The sequence below is a fragment of the Talpa occidentalis genome, unplaced genomic scaffold (assembly GCF_014898055.3).
Source record: "Talpa occidentalis isolate TD23 unplaced genomic scaffold, MPIMG_talOcc4v2.1 talOcc4.4, whole genome shotgun sequence".
In the NCBI taxonomy this organism is placed as follows: domain Eukaryota; kingdom Metazoa; phylum Chordata; class Mammalia; order Eulipotyphla; family Talpidae; genus Talpa; species Talpa occidentalis.
The window spans coordinates 55,003,674-55,015,914 of NW_023604295.1; the positions used below are offsets into that span (position 1 = coordinate 55,003,674).

At 36.5% G+C, this 12,241-nt stretch overlaps 1 protein-coding gene across 2 annotated transcripts in view; it reads left to right on the forward strand.

The window, feature by feature from the left end:
* Positions 1-12,241, forward strand: part of MORC1 (MORC family CW-type zinc finger 1) — a 133,021-nt gene that overhangs the window by 71,105 nt on the left and 49,675 nt on the right. For both annotated transcript variants that reach the window (XM_054700621.1, XM_037525593.2), the window contains exons 16-17: positions 1,888-1,993; positions 6,106-6,244. In XM_054700621.1, the coding sequence (XP_054556596.1) occupies positions 1,888-1,993; positions 6,106-6,244 (245 nt within the window). The remainder of the gene's footprint in view (positions 1-1,887; positions 1,994-6,105; positions 6,245-12,241) is intronic.

Consider the following 12,241-nt stretch of genomic DNA (forward strand, 5'->3'; position numbering starts at 1 on the left):
CCCTAATCCCTCTTCTTGTCCCCCCGCCCCCCACTGTAGTGTGTCTCTAGTCTATGGTTGCTAGTTGATTTTGATTTTTACTTTATTGCAATTAGTCTTTTTCCTGGTCCCTTATTTAGATTTTCCAAATTGCTGCTATTAGTGAGACCATCCAGTATTTTTCTTTTTCTTTCTGGCTTATTTTGCTGAGCATGATCCCTTCCAACTCCATCCATGTTGCTGCAAACCTCATGTGTTCATCTTTTTTGAATGCTGAGTAATATTCCATGGTGTATATGTACCACATCTTCTTAATCCAGTCATCTGTTTTTGGGCATTTGGGTTGTTTCCAAAGCTTAGCTGTTGTAAATAGTGCTGCTGTAAACATAGGGGTGCAGGTGCTCTTTGGAATTAATGTTTCTGTATCCTTTGAGTAAATACCTAGGAGTGGAGTTGCTGGATCATTTGGAAGCTCTATGTTTAGTAGGTCAAGAAATCTCCACACAGCTTTCCATAGTGTTTGGACCATTTTTCACTCCCACCAGCACTGCAGGAGAGTTCCTTTTTCTCCACATCCTCACCAACATTTGTTGTTGCTAGTTTTTTTAATATGTGCCATTCTCACTAGTGTAAGATGGTACCTCTTGGTAGTTTTGATTTGCATTTCCCTGATTACAAGTGATGTTGAACATTTTTTCATATGCCTGTTGGCCATTTGCATTTCCTCTTTGGAGAAGTTTCTTTTTAGCTCTTCTGCCCGTTTTTGGACTGGATTATTTCTTTGTTTTTTTTGAGTCTCATCAGCTCTTTGTAGATTTTTGTAATCAGTCCTTTATCATTAGTGTTGTGTGCAAAAATGTTCTCCCAGTCAGTGGGATTTCTCTTTGTTTTGGTTATTGTCTCTTTTGCTGTACAGAACTCTTTAATATGATGTGGTCCCAGCTGTTTATCTTTGCGTTCACTATCACTGCTTTGGGTGATGTGAAATTGACAAATAATTAACCATCACAGATAAGATCTCATAATGTTGGTCATTATCATCATTATTACTATGTCATTTAGTCCTCAATAATTCTTTTATGTAAGTACTAATATTAATCTTTTTATAGATCACATACTATAAAAAGTATCATCATAGGTGATATGCAAGATAATAGAGAAAGTGGTGGAATTATTCAGGTTTTAAATACAGTGCAAATTGCCTCCATTTTAGATAAACAGATGCATTTACCTTATAGTCCTTAACAGTGTGTCTGAGGGAATCCATGACTAAAGTTAAGGACAAACTGGAGGGAGGAGAGTTCATGGTCCCAACGCAAGGAAGGACTGAAAGGGAAAAAGGAAAAAGAAATCAGAAACCACAGGCATGAAAGTAGAATAAGAGCAGAAAGAAAAGAGTAGAAAAAAAAAAAGAACAGTGTAAATGCTTCAGAGAGCTTGATTGTCCTTGTTATGTTAGTCATTTTTGGAGATGAGAAGTAATGTATTGTCAGCAGATAGATAATAGGTAAGAGATAATGAAAGAGGTGAGTCATTTAATTCTTTTTTTTTCCTATTGGAGGTCTTCATGTGGTGTAAGGGTAGATAGATTGAGATCTGTTCAGATTCTTTTGACTGAAAGTAGCAGAAACCAACTAAGAAGAACTTAATAATAATTTTATTATTTATTAATTTATAATTAATTACCTTTAACCTGTAGGTAATAATAATACTTTATTGGTGGGTCCCTGGAGTTCATAGAATCCTAGACTACTTACACCATCAAATATAATGATATGTGATCAAGAACTTATTCATCTTTTGATCAAAAAAATACCTTATGCTTTTGCTTTGTCCAACTTGACATATCACTATGACACATTCACTTCTGATGTGGTATTTTCATGTGCAATTTTGTTTTGATATCAGATCTTTGCCTGAAATGGAGAGTCTTGCCTTCCTCTACTAATTATTTGGAAAAAGAATTTCTTGACATCTGGATTTGTGCTAATAATCCTAACCTCTTGGAAAACAGGTAGTTTTGAATAGTTCTCTAAAATTCTTTATTCAGTTTTAATTCCTAACATGCATATGAATAAAACTAAGACATATCAGATATATGCAGACCTAAGCTGCATCCCCAACCATTTGTGGCCCCTTTTCATTGGTGGGAAGTATTTTGTTAGTATTATTTTCCAACAAGATAAAGGAGTGGTGGATGTCACTGTTTGCAAACATTGGGGTGTGCAGCTCAGCACTGCCACTGGCAGGAGACTGTGGTCCAGCATGAAGTTCTGTCCTCCAGTTCACTTTCATACAACATACGACCTTATCATAAAGGCATCGTATTCAGAGGGTGTCCCAAGGGGCATTAAACTGTTAGAGCATGCGCTTTTTCTGTTTAATTCATGTATTGATTTCATTGTTTAGTGCTCATGAAGAAAGAAGTTCAGAGTAAAACAGGAAAAAAAAGACGGATTAAATATTGATGAATGTCAATGTTATTACAAGCCCTTTCAGGCTTATATTCTTTCCCAAGGGCTGGGGGGAGTTACTATTCCTCTATAACAGAGTCACCCCTAAGTCAAGCATTGCTTCTCTGTGGAGTTTGTTCTAAGTTCCTTGACCTGGATATGTAGATCAATATTGCTAATACACACATTAGGGTAATAACTTCTGTTTGGTTATTTTTATCCATTTACCAAGAATACACCAGAACAAATATTTTCAAAAAGTGAAGAAGAAAATATTCAAGAACTGCCATTTTTTCAATCTCTTCCACCTCGAGTCCCCAGATTAATCATATGTATAGACTAAAGAAAGATATCAGAAGGGGCAAGGGCTCTAAGATTTCACATGACAGAATCTCCCCTTCTCAGTTTGCAGTAAACCTGTTTTCTTTTTCAAAATAAAATGTGTATCGGACCTCAAATATATAAATAAATACAGAGCTGTCTTGATCGAAATGGAGACTGGGACTCAGGTCCAAAGGTATCCGCTTCTCATTTCTGTTTCCACTGACTAGTCTCAGTTATTCATTTCAGGAAAATGGGATTTCAAGCCCAGTAGGGGCTAAGAACCCTGTTCACGTGGCCAAGTTCTTCGGACTCGTAACTTGATACCAGCAGTCACTTGGAACTTAAGTATCTCACACATTAGATCAAAGTGTTTCAATAATTTAATAATACTGTTATTATTATTATTACTGTTGTTATCAGTTTCAATATTAATTCAATATTAATACTGTTGTTATCAGTTTCAATAGTTTAATAATACTGTTCACTTACTGTGAGCTGAGAATCTTTCATGCATCAAAGGATTGTGTTTAGGGGTGTGTCAACTGGGTTTGACCCCTGGCTCCATTTACTGTGAAACCTTGAATTGAGTTTAATAATAGTACCTTGATCTTTAGGTGCAGCTGAGCCCCTGCTAAATCCTGGTTGGGGCGGGGGGGGGCACTGATATAAGCCATGAATAATTAGGTCCCTCTCCCATAAATCTAACCATATGTCCTGTGATTTTACATCAGTCTTAGGCACTGTCAGACCCACAGAACTAGAAATCTGTCCTCTACAGTCTCCCTTATCTCCAGTTTGCTATTGCCTTTAAATGACATACTCACCCTCTTCTCCTTGAAAAGTGGTTGTGCCATTACAGAGCTGTGTAAAATTAGTTTCAAAGCTGCACTAATTCTGTCTGTTTAAACCTTGAAAAGAGTGCCACTTTTGACAACAGGCAAGATAAATTTAGCCATGTTGACAGAAAACTGATGGACCTTAAAATCCAGAAACCAAAAGTCATCTTGTATTTATAATTTTCTTAAGTCCTTGATTCTTTAAATACAGTGACATAATATTGACCATCTGTATTTCATTTCCACTGAAATGATCATCACACCAAAAAAAAAAAAATATGCTAAAAGTGGCAGCTGAGATTAGGGGAGATAGAAAGAAAAAGTGTTAGCTCAGTTTCAATAGTTTAATAATAGTAAATTGTGGTGGTCACCAGGGAAAAAGTGGTCACCAGGGAAGTCACTTGGGAGCTGAGACTTCCTTTATGGATATCAGTAGCAGCAATGATGATTCCTAGGGGGAGAAATCCATATCATGACCTTGCTCAGTCCTGTGATTCATTATAATGGGATGGGTCTGAAATATTTTCAGACTGAAATAATTATTGTTGGGCATGTACCTGATACATATGTGCTATTGGCTTGGGGCAGAATCATGTTAAAATAGTTCATTGAAGTGATGAAACATGGTGTACAGTTATTAGGCAACAATCAGTGAATACAAGTACAGAGTAGGGAGGCTTGAAGTGATTTTGTCTGTATTTACAGAAAATATACTTACTGTCAGCCATTAATTGCCTTTTGTTAAATGCCAATGAACAACATTTGAATGAACAATGCCTATGTCAACAAAACTTGGGCAGTTAACAAAATAGTAGTTCTCCCTTACATAGAAATTACATATGCTAACTCATTTCATCTTTCAGTAACCCTGTGAGCTTTCTCCATTTCTTCAATGAGAACAGAGCAGGGCTAAGAGAGTTGTCCTTGATTTGCCCAGGATTCTTTCCTAAATGTGATACTTGAAGCCAAGCATTTTGATATAAAACCTGTACTCTTTTCACCTTACCACCTTTGCTTTCTGAAATCATCCATTTACATTTAGGAAACTCAATTTCAGCTAAATACTTATGGTGACAAAATACATGATTTTAAAAATGGTAGTATTCAGGGTTGGTGACCCAGTCGGGTAAAATGAAGCCATTCTTTCTCAAACCACTGAAGCTTTTTTTTGTTTTCCACTTTAAGCACAGAGGGAGGCTAGCCAGTTTTATCACAGCAGCCAAAAAATAGGTATCAATAAGCTTCCATTACATTCACACTGCATTTATCTACACTGAAAATGTGGATCAGCAGCAGGATAAAAATGATGCCTATCATTTGACTGAAACAAAAAAGTCTGACCTTTGCAAAAGATGTTTAAAAAAGTCCTGGAAGTTTTATTATATATTAAAATTTAATTTGTTTATGACAATAAAGAGAATGAAGACAATGGGATGGACTGCATTTTAATAAAAACTTCAGATTCTCATTTCTGATTAAAAACTTACTGCTGCCTCAAGGTTCTCCTTTCAAAAAGAAACCTGTGTAGATTTTACGCTATGGAAATCTTCAAATGAATACTGCAGGTGACTGTATCCAGGAGGTGTTCCCGCTTTTATGTACCACCTTTTTTTTTTAAAATAACAATAACAACAAATACCAGATGTGGGTGGAATTAAGTGTTTTTGCACAGTAGTGCTTGAATTTGATTGTAGGTCCTTACTCTTGTCTATTGGTAGGGGGCAAGAAAAATAGAAATAATGGATATATCTGCTTCACTTTTCCTGTACTGCATCAGATGGGAGAAAGCCTTTTATTCTCAACCTCCTTCTCCCTTTCCTAGCTAACACACATTTTCTACAAACTGTGTCCCTTCCATCTCTTTTCGTATCTATCAGTGATAGGAAAAGTCTTGTAAAAAGTAGATTCTAGGAAATGATCTCAGCGTTGGCCCTCCTGCCACACATCCCAGTGTACCCCTGAATCAAAATCATGCCTAGTGGAGTTGAGCTTGAATCCCTGCTGAGTCTCCTGTACCAAGGTGAACAACAAAATAGCTCAATTTTTCAATAATTTGGCTAACTTAACTCAGAACACAGCTGCAAAAACAAAAGTAGGGGGAAAAGACCTCAAACCTTCCATATCTAATGTTGCAAAAGTCACTAGTATTTCTTGTCATTATAAGGAGTGATCCTAAATGTTTAGCAGTAATGACATAAGTTTCTGTACCTAAAAAGAAGAACATTTTGCCAAAGACCTCATTTCATGATGCAGGATAAATGAAGCAGTAAGATATTGAATATTCTCCCACTTTGCTAAAATGTGGTATCCTCCACATTTTTCATTAAATACCTTTCTATACACATTGGAGATTTAAGGTACCAAAAATCATCAAAACAATGGTCTTTCTTTGTATTCGAATTTTAGATATAAGATACAGAGTAATACCTAGGAGAAGTAAATCATCTTCTCCAGAGGGTAAATAGTTTCCTGCTTCCTCCTGACATTATCTCTTGTACATGTTTACTATGAAGTTGTCATCAGACAGAACGTTTACCTTCCATCCCCCTGGGCACCATGAACACAGTGTTACCATCAAAAAATGAGAAAGAGAAGCAGCTCCGAGATTCAGTCCAAAGGTATCACAATCGACTGGCAGAACAGCAACCACAGGTGAGCTGTTAGTAATTCTTTCCAGGATCTACCCTGACTCTTGAGCTGTTGGTTTCATGTGTGCAGATCAGCTAAGTGGTTTATCCAAATAAAATGCGTAGTCTCTTTTTTCCAGCCTTCTTTGTCACTTCCTTTTAACTTTGTATCCAGGGACTGTCCTAGAGGTGAGCAAAGTGCTTCAGGGGTCCAGGAAGGGGAGAGAGCGCTTTAAAGTATACTGTACATACTGGCTATCTCATTCATGTGTGCAGCAGTGCAATGTGAGGAATGGGGGAATTTCCCTTCTGTGGTTGCACTTAAAGCCTCATAGAAGTCAGCCAGAACATCAGAGGTCACATGGTCAAGTTTAGAATACAGGTCTGTGTGACTGCAAAGCTCTTTTCATTTTCTTTAGGTTTCTTCCCTGAATGTGCATTTTCTTTAATTGTATTATTTTTTTTATTCTGGTAACATTGGTATATAACACTATACTATTTAGGGATGTAGGTTCACACCTCTTCAGATGTGTATTACCATGAGAGTGAATTTTTGAGGTAAAGAGTTATTTTTTTTTTAAATGTTAGCACAGTAATACAGAATGCAGTCATATTTATTTGTTAAGAAAAATTCAATAGATAAAATATTATCATCAGTAAATGCAGATACCCATAACAATTTCACACGAAAGGAAAAGTGGCGTGCAGAAATAATCTCTCAACTAAGAAAGTAATTAGACCTCTGTTTATGGCTTTACACCCCAAATTCATGTTGCATTTGTGTAACCTGTCAGCTTCCTCAAACAGATCTTGAAGAAGTAGGCAGCATATGCTCAAATGGGTTGGCTCTTCTGTGATGTCAGGGGAAATGCTCACTCAAATGGGAGAGTCCCAATCCGAGATGACCCCAGACTTAACATCTAACTTTACTTGTGTTCCTGGGCTGTTGGAAGACACTTTCTTTTCTACCCCAGATTCCCCTTCTTACTTCTCTACTCTTGGTGTCAGGGTCTGTCATGCAAGTAAACTACTAGTTGGAATCACAACCCCCACCTTTTAGCCTTGGATGAAATATTCCCCATATACCAAAAACAGCTCAATTTCCTACAGATTTTTAGAGTCTATAGTTGTAGGTTTGACAGAGATTGGAGATAGGTATCACTGTGGATATTTTAATAAACAGTTAAAGGCAATGATGGATCTTTACAAAGTTGAATATGTTCATTTGTTTTGCTTAGCACTCCCTGTAGCCTTATGAAGGCATACTACACAGCATGAAGTGATTTTATCTATGTTGTAGCCTCTGTATGTTTTTTATTTCCTGTGAGGTCTCAGTTGACTCTTGGATAGTAATAGTGCCAATCACAAAGTCTTAATTATCTTTTTGTTTGTTTTGGATTGGGTGTTTCTTTTATCACTGAGGTAAAGATTTTAGTGGTAACTGGTAAAAGATTTTAATGGTAATCTATCACTGAGTAATAGATTTGTGCCATCACTTCTGCTTTTTCTTTCTTTTTGATAGTTGATTTTTTCATAAAAAATCGAGCTAGATTTATAGGTTCAGTCTGTTTCAAATAGAAACAAAGAAGTTCAGCAGTATGTAAGTAGAGACCTAATTCCATCAATTCAAAAGTCATAAGAATACTAAATATCTCCCACACCCCCTTTGTGAATGAAAATAACCTTAGCATCTTTTTTTAAAGTTTAAACTCTTAGATTTCATTTCTTTATTTTAATTATTTTTCTGATCCATGAACAATGGATGTCTTTCCATTTCTTTGTATCTTCTATTTCTTTTTTTAAATTTTATTTTTATATTCCCCATACAATTGCAGCCCCCTTATTTTGACCCCAATTCCTCCTTTCCCCACCCCCCACCCCCCATAGTATGTCTCTGGTTCATAGTTGTTTGTTGATTTTGATATTTTCTTATAGTTATGCTTTTTCATCATCCCCTATTTAGGTTTTCTAGATTCCTGCTATGAGTGAGACCATCCGGTATTTTTCTTTTTCTTTCTGGCTTATTTCGCTGAGCACGATCCCTTCCAGCGCCATCCATGTTGCTGCAAATTGCATGTGTTTATCTTTTTTGAATGCTGAGTAATATTCCATGGTGTATATGTACCACATCTTCTTGATCCAGTCATCTGTTTTTGGGCATTTGGGCTGTTTCCAAAGCTTAGCTATTGTAAATAGTGCTGCTGTAAACATAGGGGTGCAGGTGCTCTTTGGAATTGATGTTTCTGTGTCCTTTGGGTAAATACCTAGGAGTGGAATTGCTGGATCATATGGAAGCTCTATGTTTAGTAGGTCCAGAAATCTCCACATAGCTCTCCATAGTGGTTGGACCATTTTGCACTCCCACCAGCAGTGCAGGAGAGTTCCTTTTTCTCCACAACCTTGCCAACATTTGTTGTTGCTAGTTTTTTTAATATGTGTCTTTGTATCTTCTATTTCTTTTAACTATGTTTTATAGTTTTCCTTGTATATGTCTTTCATCTCCTTTGAAGTTTATTCCCAGGTATTTAATTTTTGGGGGTACAATTGTAAATGGAATGTTTTTCTCAATTTCTCCTCTCAGACTGAGTGTTTGCATATAGAAAGGCTACTGATTTTTGTGCATTGATTTTATAACCTGCTACTTTACTAAACTGGTTTATTGTATTTCCATGGATAATCCTAGCATCTTTAATATACTTCCAGCACTCAGTGGTCATCAAGGAAAGCTTTGATTAGGGTTCACATCATCACAAGCAACCAATTAATTTTGAGGTGTTTGCTCACCCTCCACTGAACCTCCCGTATCAGTGCCCTTTAGAGAGAAAGTGTAACCCTAAAGTCATATAGACATGTAAAAGACAAACACATATAATAAGGATAAAGAAATAAAAAAAAATATGAGGTAGTCAATGAGTCCATAATTGCCCTTGGGTCCATTCTGTGCTGGACACTGTGGCCAATGTAGTGTAAGACTAGATTGTAAACTCTATGAGTGCAGGGATAGTGGTAATGTTGTCTGTTGTGAATTTATACTACTTAAAATTATGCCTGGTATTAAAATTATGTAATATTGGTATTAAAATTATGTAATAGGTATTAAATTATGCCTGGTATTAAAATTATGTAATAGGTATTCAACAGTTGTTGAATCAACCTATAAAATATTCCCTCAGAAAATATACAGCCCTTTGTGGATTGAATCTAACAGCTTTTTAAAAATTAACTACCACTATAAAACAATGCTAGTTCAGTGCTTGTCTGATCATAACTGAAACTACAATAGATGTATCTTATAAGGGAGTAGTGAAGGCAGCTTCATTCAAAACATTTTTTTTATTGGAAGTAGCACATAATTTGTATCTTGAAGTTTATTTAGGGTAAATTGAGGGAAAAGATAACCATTCCAGGTGAGAATATTAGAAATGAAGACTTGGAGATGAACATTGAGTTGTTCCTTCATGGAACCAATCTTTGAAATCATATGTTTAACTTAGGTATTTAAAAAATGTATGGGGGAATATAAAAATAAAATTTATATTTAAAAAAAAATGAACTCAGTATTTGTGTGACAGAGTCTTTAAGAACTGTGTAACACAGTGTAAAATATGGTATTCATTGAATAGAAAACCTCTGAATGGTGATCTCAGTTTCCTTTCCACAAAAGTAACCCAGCAAATTATTCAAGAACTACTTTGATGTTAGTTGCCTGGTTCCAGAAACAAGACTCAAAACTTTCTCATTTTCAGTGTGATTTACTCTCTTCCTGAATACCTTTTAGAAGAAGTGCTGTTAGAATATGTCATAGGCAAGGGTAGGAAAACCAGAAAAACAGAGCTTTTGTGCCATTCAGATTCAGTCCAGACATGTTTCACATGTAGGCTAGACACCACTGGGAAATCGTGAAGCGGCTAGTGTGATTCACCATGTCTGTTGGTCCATTCTCGCAATATTAGGAAAGGACAAAATACATGCCATGTGTTATGGTTTGCCTACCTTCCATTCTCTTTTTCTGCCTCCCACTACCAATGTCTGCTTATCCGTTGACTAGAACTGAAAAGCAAATATAATAGTGTCCTAAATATGCACAACCCATTTCTTACTGTCCTAAATTTTAGCTGTAATGGCAGGAGGCATCCTGAGCTGGGAAAGGAAGAGTGGGCTAGGTATATCAAAGACCTTTCTGCATCTTAGATTCTGTGGTCCTAAGTTTTGTGTCATTGACAACCAGGACTGATAAAATAATGGTAGAAATAGTGATATTATTGTACTATAATAGTATCTACCAGTAATCAGCTGCTTTAGCCTCTTCCGCCCTTTATATACACCCTACTGGTGTTCAAGTGACATAACTTCCAGGAACACTACCCACAAAATGCCCTAGTTTGAGGATAATGTACAGCATACATATCATTTGGGGTTAAAAAAAGGTATACCAGTATTAAAGCTTGTTCACTAGAAAATGAAGCTGATCCAAAGCTATCATTTTATAGATGGTGCTTTATTTAATCCCTACAACATTTCAGCTGTTATACTAGCTTTAACAAGAGGGAAGTGAAGTTTAAAGAAGTTAAATATCTTGTTCAAGTCACACTCCTTTAAGTGGTAAAGTTGGAATTTGTTTTCTTTTTGCTAATTTCAGTGTGGATCTGCTCCTAGTCTCATTAGCTAAATACAGGAAAAAAGGACAAAAGACCATTTACAAAGGCAGCAAACATATTGCAAATCACACTTGTTAAGAGAAATACATGTTCAGTAAACCTAATAGGAAAACTCCAATACATTTTGTGATAGATAAGCTGTGTCTGTTAGTCAGACCTTCTTTGTGAATTGAGCTTCTGAAACCGCCCAATCCACTCTTTCTCCTTTCTGAATAGAAGAATGAGTAATCTGTTTCTAATACCTAGCTTTGAGCTCATTCCTCACTCCTTGCTGTTTTCTATACCAAGTAACAAGTGCCACCTGCTGGCCAGATGGTGAAGCATTGTTATTTTATTGTGTCACTCTTGATTGCTCAACTGCTTAGTGGCATATTATCTGGGTAATTGTTACTCCATATTTCAGTAAGTCTAGGCAGTAATTTTAAAACCATAAATAGTAGTTATAAAATAAATTCTTCTGCATTTTAGGACTTTCTTCAAAATTTCCCCTTTCTCAGTTTTATCTCACATCTTCAGTTCTCTTCTACCTGCTACCGGTTGACAACTGTGTCATTATCATGCACACAGGTGCCTAACTCTAGGTACGTTTCACTCCGGGTTTTTTGGTACCCTTTGAAATCTATTTAATGCCCTCAGTCATTAAAGACAGATCATAAAACTCAATTCCCTGAATTAAGAATTCTTTTTATTTTCCTATTCATAAGTGATGTAATTGGGTGGTGTATTTATATACTCAATATGTTTGTGCAGTATGCACTGCATTGCTTATGCATCCTCTAGATCTTTCTGGGTTAATCTATTCAGATTAATACTAATTTCTTATAGCCAGACTAGATCTAATCTGACACTAGTTTCCTCTCTGGTGTTAGTTTCCTCCCCTCTGCATGATTCTCCTACTGAGCTCCTTCCGTGTTCACTGTGCATGTTCTCCATGCAGCTCAGAGTGCCTTTCTTCTAGAAAATTTGTCTGGTTTGGCCTTGGCTCTTCCCCAGTCCTTCTAGGTCTAAAGCTCATGCCATTCCTGTATGAAAACTTCTGTGGTTTTCTTAGTTTAAAAACATCTTCTTGGAGAAAGACAAAACTGGATGATATCACTTACATGTGGAATACAGAGAAACAAAGCCTTTGTCAGGTCACATAAGGCCAAACCAACAACAAACCCTAGAAATCTGACTGTAACTCTGAGGCTACAGGGGAGGAAAGGGATATGGTCAGAACACAGAGGGGAAGGAGCACAATGATGGGGGCAACTATGGGTGTTGAGGTTGTGGGTGTGGTTTCAGAACAACACCTCAAGGGGGAGAGCCTATTCTTCAAATCTCAAACACCATTGTAAACCAATTAATTGTATCTCAATTTAAAA